Source organism: Canis aureus, chromosome 22 (assembly GCF_053574225.1).
Source record: "Canis aureus isolate CA01 chromosome 22, VMU_Caureus_v.1.0, whole genome shotgun sequence".
Lineage (NCBI taxonomy): Eukaryota > Metazoa > Chordata > Mammalia > Carnivora > Canidae > Canis > Canis aureus.
The window spans coordinates 15,441,110-15,457,289 of NC_135632.1; the positions used below are offsets into that span (position 1 = coordinate 15,441,110).

At 47.0% G+C, this 16,180-nt stretch overlaps 1 protein-coding gene across 10 annotated transcripts in view; it reads right to left on the bottom strand.

Moving 5' to 3' along the window:
• PXYLP1 (2-phosphoxylose phosphatase 1) overlaps window positions 1-16,180 on the bottom strand; it is a 72,389-nt gene that overhangs the window by 23,068 nt on the left and 33,141 nt on the right. For 9 of the 10 annotated variants that reach the window (XM_077864921.1, XM_077864929.1, XM_077864925.1 and 6 more), the window contains one exon: window positions 12,767-12,898. In XM_077864921.1, the coding sequence (XP_077721047.1) occupies window positions 12,767-12,845 (79 nt within the window). In that variant the 5' untranslated portion in view covers window positions 12,846-12,898. Of the gene's footprint in view, window positions 1-10,545; window positions 10,703-12,766; window positions 12,899-16,180 lie in introns of those variants that run through there. The other variant, XM_077864930.1, reaches the window with a different exon arrangement.

Below are 16,180 nucleotides of genomic sequence, written 5' to 3' on the forward strand. Positions count from 1 at the left end.
GCCGTAAGAACCTCCTGTATATAAGCCCTTTACAGGTGCCTCAAATCTGACTCCCATCCCTGGGTCAGATCACCACCCCTCCCTTCGTTCTGCAGAGTGGCACTTCCCCCCAGGCCAACTGCCTGGCTTGGTGGGGGGTTGTTGTGCTGCTCCTCCAGGATCCCGTCCTTGTATACTGACTGGTCCAGGGACAGGGGCCCAAGTCTAGCCACCTGTGCCAACGAGGGCTCTTTCCACAAAAGAAAGGCTTCCCCATGTAGAAGCAACTTTATAGGAAGTCAGGTGGCCTCCTGCAATCCCTACCCAAGGCTGTAGGCTGTCTCTTACTGTCCCTGTGCCTCTGAAGTTTAGTTGTCAGCTCTTCCTCTTATTACACGGACACCCTGGCAGATCCAAATCAGGTGTCAGGTCCACAGGTGTCCTGGTGAAGACAAGCACAATGGGGCTAAAGTGTCGGCTCACCTCTCCATCACTGGCTCAGCTGCCCGAGTCACACCACTGACCACACCAGCAAAGAACCTCATGGGGTCAAAGGCATGGCTCCACCAACTGCTTTTTACCTTCCTAGCTCCAGAGCCTGCCTCACCATCAGTCCTAGGCTGGTCATCTCCCTAGCAGACTGTAGTCACCTCTTCTTTGGAACTTCTTGTTTCCAGGACCACTAAAGCCTGTCCTCAGTCAACTCTGTTACCAGGCTACTCATGGTTCTGAATGCAGGCAGGTGGTGTGGGGCTGGGGGCTACTGAGTCACAAGCCTGGGTTCAAGTCCTGACTTTGTTACTTCCTAGGTGCATGACATTGGGCAAATATTCCTGCCTCACTAGGCTTTATTCCCTTTACCTGTAAAATGAAGATTACGGCATCTCTACCAGAGTGGTGGCATGGATGACTTGAGGTGTCACTTGTGGAACACTGTATAGTGCCTGCAGCATGGTAAGGGATAAAGAAGTGCTATTTGCACATCTGTCCTCTTGATGTGATAATTCTGGCCACTTCCAGGCTCTTAAAAGGTGCTGCCTTCAACTCAGGATCTGGAAGGGATGCTGACCCTCTGTGTCCACACCTTTCACAGAAGCATAATGAACCAGTCTCCCTTTGCCTCTTGACCACCCAATTTTAGCAGCTTTTCTGACTCCTTTAAATACATGCAGCTTATCCAAGATAGCATCTTCCTTTTTTTTTTTTAAGATCTACACCCAATGTGGGGCTTGAACTAATCAACCTGAGATCAAGAGTCACACGCCCTACTGACTGAACCAGCCAGATGCCCCCAAGATGTTACCTTCTTCTTCTTTCTTAATAAAGATTTTACTAAAAAAAAAAAAAAAAAAAATTTTACTTATGTATTCATGAGAGAGTCAGAGACACAGGCAGAGGGAGAAGCAGGCTCCCAATGGAGAGCCCAATGTGGGAACTGATCCCAGGACCCTGGGATCAGAACCTGAGCCAAAGGCAGACGCTCAACTACTGAGCATTACCTTCTTATAAGCTAAACTACCCCTGATTCTACTATCCCCCAGTAATCCAAAGGTTCCTGAATTCTGTTTCCTTCACAGGCCTGCCAAAGAATAATGATTTGCTCTATAGGCAATTCCCACAATTCCCTCAGTGCTGCTCAATCCATCAAGTTGTCTTAAAGATCCATTGTGCCTCTACCCTGCACTGAAAATAAAAATGTCTGTGTGTCATTCTCAAATATAAACCAGAACCACAACTGGAGACCAATTCTGTTATTTGCCTTGGACCATTTGCTTTTATTATTTTTAAAAGATTTTATTTATTTGAGAGAGAAAGAGTGAGTGAGAGTGAGAGAGAACACACGGGCAGACGGAGGGGGAGAGGGAAGCAGGCTCCCTGATATAGGGACTCAATCCTGGGGCCCCAGGATCATAACCTGAGCCCCCCTGACCATTTGCTTTTAATAAAAGGCAGCAGAAATCATGCTTGAGGGTGCAAGGCGAAAATCAAGCCCACATTTGCAAACTTTGAGAGACTTGGTTTTACATGGACAAGATGGATCAAATAGCTGAATCTATCCTTTTTGACCTATCCACTTGGGGCCACAATACAAGACCAACCTTTCCTGTTCTCTTCATTCTTTTTTTTTTTTTTTTAATTCATGATAGTCACACACACACACACACACACACACACACACAGAGGCAGAGACACAGGCAGAGGGAGAAGCAGGCTCCATGCACCGGGAGCCCGATGTGGGATTCGATCCCGGATCTCCAGGATCGCGCCCTGGGCCAAAGGCAGGCGCCAAACCGCTGCGCCACCCAGGGATCCCTGTTCTCTTCATTCTTAACTATTCTTCATTCCTCATGCTTGTTACATCATGGTGAACTACTGTTAAGAACCTAATAAGTGCTTTTGGTGCCAGTGATAAGCCTGGTCCCATTTAGGGAGCCAGTAAACCACAGGAGGTCTGGCTCACGAGGTTAGGACTCAACACATCCCATCAGGCTGGAGGTTTGCTCTAAGCTGTTCTCAAGCTCTTATCTCCTACTTGTCTGTCCCTCCCTCTGACGTCAGCCACGGAGTCCTAAGTCCACGGACTGCCAGAGCACAAAGACAGGGTTCCCACGGTGGCCTGAGCTGGAGCCCAGCTGTGGCCTCCCAGGCAGGACAGGAAATCTCAATGTCCCCTGGGGCAGCTGATAACTGGCCTGGCTCAAACAGGGTCCTTTTGGATGAGATGACAGAAACTAGAAATCAGAGAGCCATCCAAGGACAAGCCCCCAGAAAGAACTGTGACAAGAACCTCAGCTATCCTTAACCATCTCATAGCCTGGCTCCCCCGTCTCAACTTTGAGAATATGATCAAAGTTACTGCTTCTCAACCCTGAAAAAGGACTGCACACACAAGCTTCTGCGCTTGAATTCTGAGGGTTCACAGGATCCCTGAAACCACAAGACGATGCTGATATCTGTTGGACTCAGGCTAACAACCCAGTATGCCTGGAAATAGGTTTCTGATTTTGACACCCTTGATAGAGGAGATTTTTCTTTTTTCAAAATGGAGAGGGAGCTTTACAACTCACATAAACATGTGTTCATCCTAAAATAGCCTTTCAACAGTAAGGTATAAAAAGAAGTGAAAATCATCCATAATCTTATCACCCAGAACAACCCCAGTCTACATTTTACTGCATATGTGTGGCTGGGTGTCCTGCCAGAGGTGAAATCTGTGCTTCTGTCCGCACTCTGAGGATTGTTTCCTCTCCCCTCAAGAGGAACAAGTACGTTTTCTGTTTCTCAAAGGTCTACCTTTTGAGGGCACTAAAGCTCACGAAGGCCACCAAACCAACTGCCCAGGAAGGCGGCTGGTCATCTGCCTTCTGTGGAAAGGGTCACAAGGAAGAGATGGTCAGGAGTGAGGGAGCACTTTGGGGAAGCCCCCTGACTGAGAGACAATGCTGAGGGTGGGGCCTGGACCCCTTAGGTACCTGGACTGACCGGCCAGCCCACCCTCTGGTGGATACCTGGGGCCAGGCTAGGTTCCAGGTTCCCCAAGAGGCAGACGCCTGGGCAGTCTAGGGTCTAGCCTCTCAGATGACACAGGAAAGAAAGGGAGGGAGATGGGGAGGCTCAGCGTGATACCGCAGCCCGGGCCAGAGACGTGAGAGAAGGACCATGCATCATGGCCGACTCCCTGTCCCTCCCACCCACGGGCAGCCTGGCTCTGCCGGGCCGGTGAGGCACTGGGTGCCAACAGTGAGACAGTCGCAGAGCTCTCCCTGGGTGTAGCCTGACTTCACTCTCATATTCCAGATTCAGATTCTCCCCTCAAGACCTCATTCCTGATAAGTTTCAGAACAGCCAGGCCACCCTTCCTCCAGGGCAGAGCTGCCATCAAGACCATGGGGTTCCACCTCTGGTTACCACTAACCTCAAGTCAAGGTGGAGTTTCTCGGTTTTTTTTGTTGTTGTGAATGTTCTTTTAATGTCATCACCTTGGAGCAAACTCCACCTGGGCCAACTCCCACCATGTCCTTGGCTCCCCTCCATTCTGCAGCTACTCCAATGTAAACATCTGCAGCCTTCTCTCCTATTTTGTCCCTGTCCTCACATAGGCTTGGCATATGCAGATACTCTGAGTTCATTGGCTACTTCTACTAATATTTTCTTGTTTTACTAGCTAGTCCTGATAGTCTTCTCTTCTCTAAAATAGGAGACTCCCTTCTTGAGTTGACACACACACACACACACACACACACACTCCCATATAAGATACCACATGTAGTTACCATATTATGGACAACCTTGTATGAGAATACAAACAGATCTGTGTAATTACAGCGTAATGGCTACAGGAGTATTTAATGTTGGACACTTGGCGCCCCCCCCCCAACACGTTTGCCTATTGTGAGCTATCCTGGAATAAACATCTTTGAACACACATTTCTATCTTCTCATCTAATTACCTTTAGGAGAAATTCTCTAAGATCAGAAACTGCGAAGGAAGGAAAGGAGGAGGGAAGGAGAGAGAGAGGAAAGGAAAAGAGAGGGGAGAGAAACAATGTGCCACCACACCCCCAAAAGAATCCTGGAAATGACCCCCACACATAAATGCGTCCATTTTTAGCTCATGGAAGGGCCTGCTATGTGATACCTCTCCCCTCCCCCATGTAACTACAAAAACTGAAGACACATGATGAAAGCTGATTAGTCACACTTAATTTTGACACCTACAGAATTTTTTCAACCACAGACATTTAACTCTGTGTGGTAGCTGGGCACGAAGCATTCAGAGAGAAAGCAAAATTAAAACTCTCAAGAGATCAAACAGAAAATAAATCTTCAGGAAAAGGACTGAAATTAAAAAAAAAAAAAAACGAAACGTAAAACTTCATAGTGATAATAATGAGATTAGGCTATTATACATAGAACTTCCTAGGTTAAAAACACAAGCCTTCTTGTTTAATTCCTCATTCTTTCTGACTCCGATTCACCAAAATAAAATCCCAGGAGGAACCTTATTGTGACTTTTAAAATTGAGTACACAGGGGCACCTGGGGGGTTCAGTCGGTTGGGCATCCTACTCTTGGTTTCAGCTCAGGTTGTGATCTCAGGGTCCTGAGATGGAGCCCCCCGCCATGGTGTTGGGCTCAGAGGGGAGTCTGCTTGTGATTCTCTCTCTCTCTGCCTCCCCCCAAGTGTGGTCTCTCTCTCTCTAAAATAAACAGATCTTTAAAAATAAATAAAATAGAGTACATACTACCTAAGACCCTTGGCATTCTAAGGGTTGCATCCCCAAACCTTTTCCATGAAAACGTTAAAATCTTCATGAATCCCCAATTCACACACACAATTGGGGCACATGATTTTCTCCATACCATACACATGGGATGAAGAGCAGAGCGTGACAAAGCCCCGTGGCCGGCTCGCTCCCAGCTATTATTATCCAAGTCTGTGCCTCAGCAAAATCCCTGCCACCATCTATCTCTACCAGGGTGCAGGGTGCCTGTGAAGAGTGGGAGCTGTGAATGCCAACAGCCGACCACGAAAAGCAGGCTGAAGCCAGGGGCTGAACAACCAAGGCGGATGCTACAACCCCCAGGCACCTTTCAGGAGCTCCTCACTCTCCTTCTCAGAGGCAATTTTCTTTTAATTTACACGCTGTTCTAGCAACTTGGTTATTCTCTTTCCCAGAGGACAACAAATCCAAAGCAGCATATAAAAGGGGAGGGGAGTGGGGGCTGGAGACTGTGGGAAAATGATGGCTCTGCGGGAAGAGAGGTACCAGGGAGACTACTGAAGACATACACACACCGCATGCCACTCCCATGCCCGTACCACACATGCCACATACACATACACATACATACCACTCACACATGCCACTCATACGCACCACATACACATCACTCATGTGCATTGTTCACATACCACATACACACGGGGCTCACATGCAGCACTTACACTACATACACACCACATACACATGCTACCACTCATAGACACCACATGCATGTACCACATGCACACACTGCCACTCACAGACACCACACACACACAAACGCTACTCACACACCACATAGATACAAAACTCACACGCAAAGCTGGTTCAGATGGGTTACCTATTCAACACACACACCACTCACACCACACATAACACCACCCTTCACACATATTGCACACCACCACTCGTATACATCAGATACACACAACTCACACAGGCTGGTTCGGCTGGAGTGCCTACTAAACACACACACACACACACACACACACACACACAGCTGATTAATCTGAAATTCCTCAGTTTCCTACTTGCTTCCCTCGGTTTGGGGGCCCCACCTCTCTGCTGCCATACTGTCTCCTTCACAGCCTCCCTTCCTCTGTCAGCCCAGATCTCATCTCTGCCCTGTCCTCTCTTCCTTCCACCTCACCACAGAGCTCAAACTCTCAAGGTGACAGGGTTCAGCAAGTGGAGACCAAGGAGAAAGGAAGAGCTTGCACTGCCCACAAAGGGGGCAGCCAGGACCCAGGTGCTAGCTCCAACACTGTCTCTGCAAGGGATTATGGGTCTCGGCTTGCTAGATAGTCTCTTTGTTTGTTTTTTAAAGAGGAGCTGGAAGTTTATGTGAAACTGCCCAAGTTCTAAAACATTGGTAAAGAAATGTGAAAACACACATTGGGCCAAACAAAACTGTCGGTCTAGAGTGGCTTCCACATGCTCCTGGGAGACCTGGTCTCTCCAGGTCATGGCTTCAGGAACAGTGAATACAAAGTCCCCCGGCACTGCCTCTGGACAGGGTCTCTCTTAGGCTCAGATCCCAAAACCACCTTCCGGCAAGACACAGTACCCAGTTGGCCCTCAAGGACCTCACCGACACCTCCAACTCCTTGTCCTGCTCCACACCCAGCCTGTCCACTTACCTGGGCCTGATGCAGGCCTGGGGAGCCATGGGTCCCATATGGTTACCCCCCAGCCCTATTTAACTCAGGCGGCGCTGAAACGTTTATATGAAAAACCACACAAACACACGAGTGACCGAGGCATCTACTGGACTACCCAAGCCAGACTCCTGTGTGTGTCATGGTGGTCTTCCCCTTCTCTCATCACCCTGGCCCACTCTACCACCCAATTAGCTCAAAGTCCCACAGCATCACCTGCTGCTTTGGTGTCCCCTCAGCCTTTTATGGCAAACTCAGGCAAAACAGCCTGAGTTGCCACCCAGCTTCACCCTCCCATCAGCCTCTGAAAGCAGAGTGCCCAGAATTTGTGCTTATAAGACTCACCCAGGGAGCTAGTCAAAAGTGCAGATTCTGAGTCCCACTCCTGTAAAAATTCTGATTCTGTAGGGAGGGGCACAAAACATGCTCTTCTTTGGTTTTGGAGCACTCTTCTTTTTTTTTTAATAAAGATTTTTAATTTATTTATTCATGAAAGACACAGAGAGAGACAGAGGCAGAGACACAGTCAGAGGGAGAAGCAGGCTCCATGCAGGGAGCCCGATGTGGGACTCGATCCCAGGTCTCCAGGATCAGGCCCTGGACTGAAGGTGGCGCTAAACCGCTGAGCCACCCGGGCTGCCCTGGAACACTCTTCTTTACAAGTTTGCAGAGCCACTCTGCTCAAGGTGCTCAGGAGCCCACACCTGGGCAAACACTATCCTAGACTGTGGTCTTTCTGAGCCATAAATCTCCTGGTGTGTTCCTACTTCAGTGGCTCCCCACAGCCTTCAGGATATAATGTGGTGATAGAGGTGGCCCCAGCTTTTGTCCAACTTCATAGCTACACACAGGTGACTAACCTGGTCCTACTTTTTCATTCTGTCTTTGCAAACCCATCTCCATCTGTAGGAACGCCCCTCCTACCTTCCTCCATGGCCTACTCATACTCACCCCTCAAGGACGAAGCTCAGATGTCACCTCTGCTGAGGAGCTGTCCCTGAATTTCCAGACTGGATAAACTTCTTGTCCTCTATCCTCCCATATCACCCTGCCATAAATGATCTCTAATTCATTTTATTTAATACACAGGGGCCGCTGGGTGGCTCAGTCGGTTAAGCACCTACCATCGGCTCAGGTCATGATCTGAGCAGCCTGGGATTGAGTCCTTCATCTCCCTCTGCTGTTCCCCCTGCTTGTGCTCTCTGGTTCCCTCTCTCCCTCCCTCCCTGTCAAATAATAAATAAAATCTTTAAAAACAAACAAACAGGGATGCCTGGGTGGCTCAGAGGTTGAGAGTTTGCCTTCAGCTCAGGGCGTGATCCTGGAGTCCCAGGATGGAGTGCCATGTCGGGCTCCCTGCATGAAGCCTGCTTCTCCCTCTGCCTGTGTCTCTGCCTCTCTCTCTCTCTCTCTGTGTGTGTCTCTTATGAATAAATACATAAAATCTTTAACAGCAACAAAAAAAACAAAACAAAAACAAACAAACATACATACATTGATCACTGTGTAACAGGCACTGTTTTAGGTGTTTCAAAATATGAGCTCACTGAATCCTTCACTAACCCTATGAAATAGGGACTGTTTTATCCCCACTCTCCAGATGAGAAAACTGAGAGGGTAAATAACATGGCTGAGGTCACCAATCTGGTAAATGGCTGGGATTCAATCTGAGCAGTCTGGCTTTTTCTTAGAGCCATGTTCTTTCACCGGCTCACCTTACATGATATCACCTCTTACCTATCCTAGTGTACCGCACACTCTATTCCAAGTGTCTGCTCATGATTTTCCTCCAGTAGGACAGATAGCTCCTTGGGTCTATGACGGAAACTCAAGGAACATTTGCTGAAGGACAAAGCTGTACATACTCATGGCGCTGGATCAACAAGAAAAGATAAAATTCATAAAATCTCAGAGTTTGAAGAGGATTTAAATGGAATCAGGCCCAATGACCTGCCTTCTCAGGTCAGAGAATGCTCCAGAGCAATGCTCCAGAGTTTGCACTACCTCTGCATGACATGGATTCTTAGGACACTCCACCTTATGCTTAGCTGGAATGTGTCCCCATGGTCACCTGGGCCACACAGAGTAAGTCTACTCCTGCAGAAAGGGCTCTTCCGATATTGAGGGCAGCCCTGGCTTTCACTGCAGCAGGGTTATCTTCCCTCTTCCCTCCAGTCCATCTTCGATAGTTTCCTCAGAACCTGCTCTGGTCAACTGGTTTGCCCTGCCTGGGAAGATCACCCCCAGATATAGTGCCATGTGCCCAGTGTTGACTGGCCACATTCATGGCCAATGAGCTCTGATCAAAAACAAATAAAGCCTCCTCCCTGACAAGTGGCTGAAGGAACACAAGCCTTGGCAGCCTTCAGGACACCAAGAGTCCTGGCTTCTGAAGAAGGTACCTGGTGATGGGACTCCGTGCTGTTGCTTCAAAGGTTCACATTGACTATGCTCCTACAAGCCAAGCGTTTCCTGACAAGGCCTGTTCTCACACCAACATTGCAGCAGCAACTAATTCTACTTTACAGAAGAAGAAAGAGAGGCTCTGAGAGGTCCAACTTGCCCAAGGGCTCACAGCTGCTGAGTGGCAGAGCGGCATTCAAATTCAAGGCTGTCATTCCAGACAGAGCCTGCGCAGGCTCCGTCACGCTGCCATTTTGGGACTGCCCGTTGGAACATGGCAGGACCAGCATAAAATACGAATTAAGGAAAGGCTGGGTTGAAGCAGCAAAATGGACGATTACAAGAGAGCAGAAAAAAGCAGAAATGTAACTAATCAAGTCTTTATATCTTGGTGGTCTTGCCCTATGGCATTAAAGGAGTCCCTTAATCTGAGAAATGATTTTTCCACTCATAGACATTTCAGCTAGAATAACTAAAGATAGCTATGCCTTGCTTGTTCCCTTCTATAATTCAGACATCAGGAATTTCAGAGTTTCCCTATTTTAAACTCAAAAATATCAAGGGCTTGAAAATACAAAATGAATGATTTCCATTAAAGGCTGTTAGCATACAGCAAGTCATTAGTACCATTTAAAATAAACATATTTTGAGAAACTATGAACTGTATCTTAACCTTTTTTGTATCCCTTCCACCTACCCCCACCCCGACACTGTAAAAAAATGCCTGACACACATAAGCACTTAATAAATATATCTGGGTTCACAGACGCACTTTCTATACCAAGAGGAAGAAATGCTTATTTAAACAACCTAAAAAATAATGATAATAAACAACCTGATTTTTAAAATTGTAACCTGGATCATAACTTTCTCAAATTCAAAAAGCCTACAAGACAAAATAAAATACATGATCACTGCAGAAAGCAAATAAAATTATACTGATTCACTTAAAGCCTGAGGAAAAACCAAGTTATATTTGATTACCTCACAAAGGTTACCTAAAATAGTTGTATGTGCAAATCTGGCATTTAAAAATTACTCTGAAGAGATGATGGGAAAAAAAAGTCCATATATTTTAGGGTAAAAATGAAAACACAAATGTTAGTTAAACGTATACCTTTGTGGTATCAATTAGCGCAGTTCCTTACACCATAATAAGCAGCAACCCACAACGCAATTAAATAAAGCAATTAAACTCCATTTCTACAGAAATGGGTAAATTCCAAAGTTACAGTTTACCTAGAAGTAGAAGAGCAGTAAGAACATCCATATCTTAATATCTCTCCGAACTCCAACGTATCCAAGAATAAAGAGCTCCAACCCAGGCAGGCTAATTTACCCTGCAAAATTTCCCTTAAAAAAAGTATGGCTGAAAATTGGCTCTCCTAAAACAGAAGGTACTTTCAGAAGAGTTATATAATAAGCAAAACACACTGGCCAATTCAGTGACGTGGAAACCACCTCATGCAAGAGAAACGCAGCAAACACAAGTAACCCACATTCACGTCTCAGATCCTGTCAGCTTCTCAGAATAAAAATCAAGGTTGACTGTAACCTCCTAACTCTCCAGCCAAAGGATGGAAAATTTTTAATGAAAAGTTATGGACAATTAAACTAGTGAGAGTCCTAACATATTTTTTTGGAATGGATTCGCATTTTATGGTTCATTAACCATCTGGAGTTATCTTTAAACTTCCTATGTCCACCTACTCTTGACCTCATTTCCTATTCTGGAAGGATAAAATGAGTATTTTTAATTGTCTTTAGTATTAGAAATAGCCTGTCATATGTACCAGACACGTGCATGGAGTATGTCACAAATTGGAGGTGTATGAGGGAAGCTTGTTCAAAGCCTCTCTTCAAACCACTTATTCCAAATGCCAAGTCTTTCCGACATTCCCCAGCGCACTCAGAACATCCCACTTGCTGAGCCACCTGGTCTTCTTCCCATTATTCAAACTGCGACAGAAACGCCACCTCCTCACAGAGCCGTCCTAAGCAGTGATGGGTGCCAACCACTTATCTCCCATCCACCAGGGTGAGGTGGTAATATGAAGAAAAGGCAGGTGACAGCAAACACACAATTTCCAGCATCATACAGAAGATGTTCTCAGCTTCAAGTATACAGCACCAGAAGGAGAGGGAATTCGGGTCAGCTTGCTTTTCAGAACAGGTGTAGATTCATTCATTTAACAAGCAGTCATGAAAACACCTACTGTGTGGTTGGCAGTGCAGTTCCCGGGGTATAGAGGGAAACAGGACATGGCCCCTGCTCTCAGAGAACAGTCTTGTAGAAGCAAGAGCCACAAGGGTGCCTGGTGGCTTAGCAGTTGAGTGTCTACCTCTGGCTCAGGTCGTAATCCTGGGGTCCTGGGATCGAGTCCCACATCAGAGTCCCCTGCTTCTCCCTCTGTCTATGTCTCTGCCTCTCTCTCTCTCTCTCTCTCTCTGTCTTTCATGAATAAATAAAAAAACAAAAAGCAAGAGACACAAGAACTCAACATTAGAGTTAGTGTAAGTGGTTAGTGTATGGAAGGGGACTGGTTTAAGGCATCCTGGATGCACATCAAAGAAGCATCAGACCCGGTTGGGTGTGGGGGTAAGTCCTGGAAGTTTCCTGGAGAAGAAAAGGACTGAGTGAACCATGGGGAGTAAAGGATGAGAGGGAACTGAGGAGGATGGCAGAGGGGCTGGTGGAATTTGGGCCCAGAGAACAGGGTAAATGTGTAGAGAATACCAAGCAATTCGGCATGAGAGAGGGGCCACTGGAGGGGCCACCACTGAAGGGTTACAACCAAGGAGATGCTGGGGCTAGACCTGTGTTAGAGGACAGCCACTCTTGGCAGAGCAGTGGTGGTACTTTATAGGCTTTGGGGCTGAACCTGAGCACAGGCTCCCAGTGAAGGACAAAGTGCTGGGTGGCAAGATCTGTGGACTGGCTTCATCAGCTGTGCTCTTGCCTCGCCACACGAGATTTCCTGGACATGGTCCCTGCTGCCCAGGAAACTGAGTTTGGTACCTCATTCCCCTACACAACTGCAGCCTCACAGCTCACTGAACATAAAACAGACACCCAACCCTCAAAGAACCAAGCAGCAGGCTAACTACCTCTGCTCACACTGGGCCACTCAGTGTCTCCCCCTTGGGGACCTAAGAATCTGAGAATAACTGAGTAGTTTAGGAATCTATGCAGAAGTCAAAAACTATCGCGAGGCCCAGTGAGCACTCATTCCTTATGGCCAAAAAAGACGCTCAGGACAAAGCTCTGCAGTTTAGGATTTGTACTCACAACCATCCACCATCAGTACCAGCAATAAAAAGACTCAGTTGTTTTAATCTGCATTGTTCATTTGAAAAACAAAGGCTTTGGGGCCTACTTGTTTCCTTCCCACAAGGGCCCTCTATTCCAGAATGAAGCCCTCTCCCCTCCGGCGACCCAGTGACACCAGGCAATACTCACAGAATTGCAGGCTGAGGCTGACGAAGGCCAGCAGCGCAGCCAGGGCCAGCAGCAGCAAGAAGCGATTGCGGAAAAGCATTATTATTTGTTCTATTTTCTCTTCATGGTTTCACCTCCAATTGGGAACATATCCTGTGAATAAGAGGCAATAAACATGTGTTCCGAGGTGGAAAACCAAGTTTGTCAACTGAAAATAATCCAATTAGCCCAGTCCTCCAGCAGGGAAGCGTGAATCCTCATCGGAGAACAATAGTTGGTTATGTCTTTGCCCCCCAAATAAGCCCAGCCGAGAATGTTCCCTTCAGATTAATGAGAGGAAACCAGTTCACGAGGGTTCCGTTTATCTGACATCGACAGAGAATGAGATACTTTCCAGCACGACCTTTCCAAAGAAAAATGTAAGGAGACTGATGGAGCACTTACAGGGTGCCAGACAATGAAGTCTTTATGGACCAGCTCACGCTCACCCCATTCTGACAACCAACTTCTAAATCTTCAACCTCCCTTGGTGAATATCTTGCTAATAGGATTCTGGTATTTTAAAATGTTGATCATTCACCTGAATGCCAATCATTGCCCTGTGTCCCACAGTAACACCTTTAGGGACAGCTGGGGCATGGCAGAGGACCTGTCCGAATACTCAGTGGCCCCATCTGCCAGCTGAAGACCTTCGCCCATCTGGGCTGGTGACCCTATCTATTCCTGCTGTGTCCGCCGGTCTTCCTGCAGCCCCACTCTACCCCTTCTGATTTCCTCTAACTGTGTTAGAGTTCTGCAAAAGGACTTTAAAAAATGCTGAATGAGGTCCTTCTGTGAGAACAGTGAATGATTGCGTGATTGCTCTAGGGTGTAACCCCATCAGTCTTAGATATCAAGATTGTCTCCCGGTTCTCTCTGGGGTTTAAAATAGAACTTGAAAATCACAATCTCTTCAGAAAAGGTTCAACCCGTTATGGTTCAAAGAGGACACTAATTTCAAAGCTCATTTTAGGGGCAGCATCTTTTCCTCCTTCAAATACAATCTCCTTAGGAGCCACAATCAGACAAAAGGTCATTTGCTCACGTGGTGAGGGTTCCCATTGCACAACTTTGTGACTGTGTATTGAGGGGCTCCCGGGGTGGCTAAGTTCATTAAGTGCCTGACCCTTGATTTTGCATCAGGTCGTTGATCTCAAGGTCTTGAGACTTGAGTTCCACTTTGGGCTCCGAGGTCAGCAGGGAGTCGGCTTAGGGGCTTGGGATTCTCTCCTTTTCCCTCTCCCCCACCCCTACTCATGTGTGCACACACGCATGTGCTCTCTCTCAAATCAATCTTTAAAACCTATTGAATTGTGCACTTTGAGGGAACTGAATGGTTATGTGAATTCTATCTCATATTATCCTTTTTTTTTTTTTTTTAAGCCTATCTGTAGGGAATGAAGCAGGATCCAGAGCCTTGGAGTCTCTTGTTTCCCAGCCTGTAGTCCCAGCAAAGGGAGTCTGAGAACCACTCCTTTAAAGGGATTTGTCAGTCTTTCTACAAAGAGAATATTTGTTGAAAGGTTAACAAAAATATGCTTGCATCTCACAATTGAGCCTGTACGTTGATAACCAGCAAATCTGTGGACAAACAGATCCCAATTTTACACCTTCAAATAATCACTGCTTCTGTCCCTTTAGTCACCACCCCTAAGCAAGGACCAGTGCCTAGTGTCCCAAGGTGGCCTGTAACTCCTCCTGCGGACACCCCCTCCCTGCCCTGGAAGAGACTCTTTAGCCTCTCAAGCTCTCTCGCATCCTGGCTAAGACAGCACACTACCCTGGATGATCCCACCCAGGACTTAACGGATTTGGGACCCCAAATAAATGTTTTGTTCTCAAAATTCAAATTCCTCATAAACTCCAGTTGAGAGTGTTTGAAAAGACACACACAGATCTGAAAGCAGCTCAGGAGAATCTCTGCTTGGTGAGGGGCTCTACACTGAACCCCCAAGGAGGCTGAGGTCACAGTATGAGACAGAGCGTGGGTCCACCTGACTGTGGCACTGCAGGTAGTCCCTTCTGTGCTAACAAGGCAGGTGAATCCCTGATGCTGACAAATCCAATCCCAGATACAGAGTGTTAAGCCTGGGTGGCTCTGGAGGTGACCTTGGAGGTACCCTTGCTATTGCTTGTCTGGTGGCTCAATAGTAAACCTCGCCAAAGAAAAACAACCTCAGTAAAATCCGAGTCACAGTTTTTGTCCTCCACCCCCTAGACAGCCTCTACTGCTGGGCCCAGCTTCCCAGAGGATGAGCACGGAAGGAGACAACATTCACCTGCAAACACCCGCCACAGTGTTTTCAAAACATACCCCACTTGGACAGAATAACAATCAGCTACCCTCGCACCCAGGGTGGGAGCCCCTCAGCAGCTTTCTACCTCTGCTCTGCTTCTCCAGGACCCAGGAGCTTCTAACTGCGAGAAACCATTGTTCCCTGGGTTTCCATTCAAAGAGCACAGTGTGAACCAGCCACCATGTGGGGCCCTTGACACAACCTCTTTTATTCTCTCCAGGGCAGACATGTGCGTTTCTAATATGCAGGCAGAAAACCAAAACTCAAGAGCACAGGTTATTAAGTCGCAGTGACAAGATGTAAAACAAGATCTCTGTGCCTTTACAGTTCGTTTTTATGTGTTGTCGTGTCTTCCCAATAGGTCTGCTCAACTGAATTCTAGCTGCAAGCTGTGGATCAACGCAGAACAAGTGAGTTCTTGGCCTGTGCCAGCTTCTTAGGTCCTTGAAGACGGCTGGCAACTCCTCACTAAATTGCCTGTGCGTTTCATCTTTCTACCTTGATGGAAGCGCGAACTCTTCTCTCTGCAGCATTCCAGCTGTTCTCTCTTTAAATCTCAGGCCGAGGGATCCCTGGGTGGCGCAGCGGTTTGGCGCCTGCCTTTGGCCCAGGGCGCGATCCTGGAGACCCGGGATCGAGTCCCACGTCGGGCTCCCGGTGCATGGAGCCTGCTTCTCCCTCTGCCTATGTCTCTGCCTCTCTCTCTCTCTGTGTGACTATCATAAATAAATAAAAATTAAAAAAAAATATTAAAAAAAAATAAATAAATCTCAGGCCGAATTTGTAGGTTTTCAGGATGATTTGAAAATTATCTGGGTAAGTTGGTGGGGATAGGGGACTTGGGGACCCTACTCTTCCGCCATCTTGCCCCGCACCTCTGCCTGTGGGTTTCAGAACCCTCTTGTTATCTGTTATTCCTGATTGAATTTATTCTATTTCATTAATGACTTTCTTATAAGATTATTCTTTTTTATTTTTTTAATATTTTATTTATTTATTTATTCATGAGACACACAGAGAGAGAAGCAGAGACATAGGCAGAGGGAGAAGAGGCCTTCCTGCAGGGAGCCCGATGTGGGACTTGACCCCGGGATCCCAG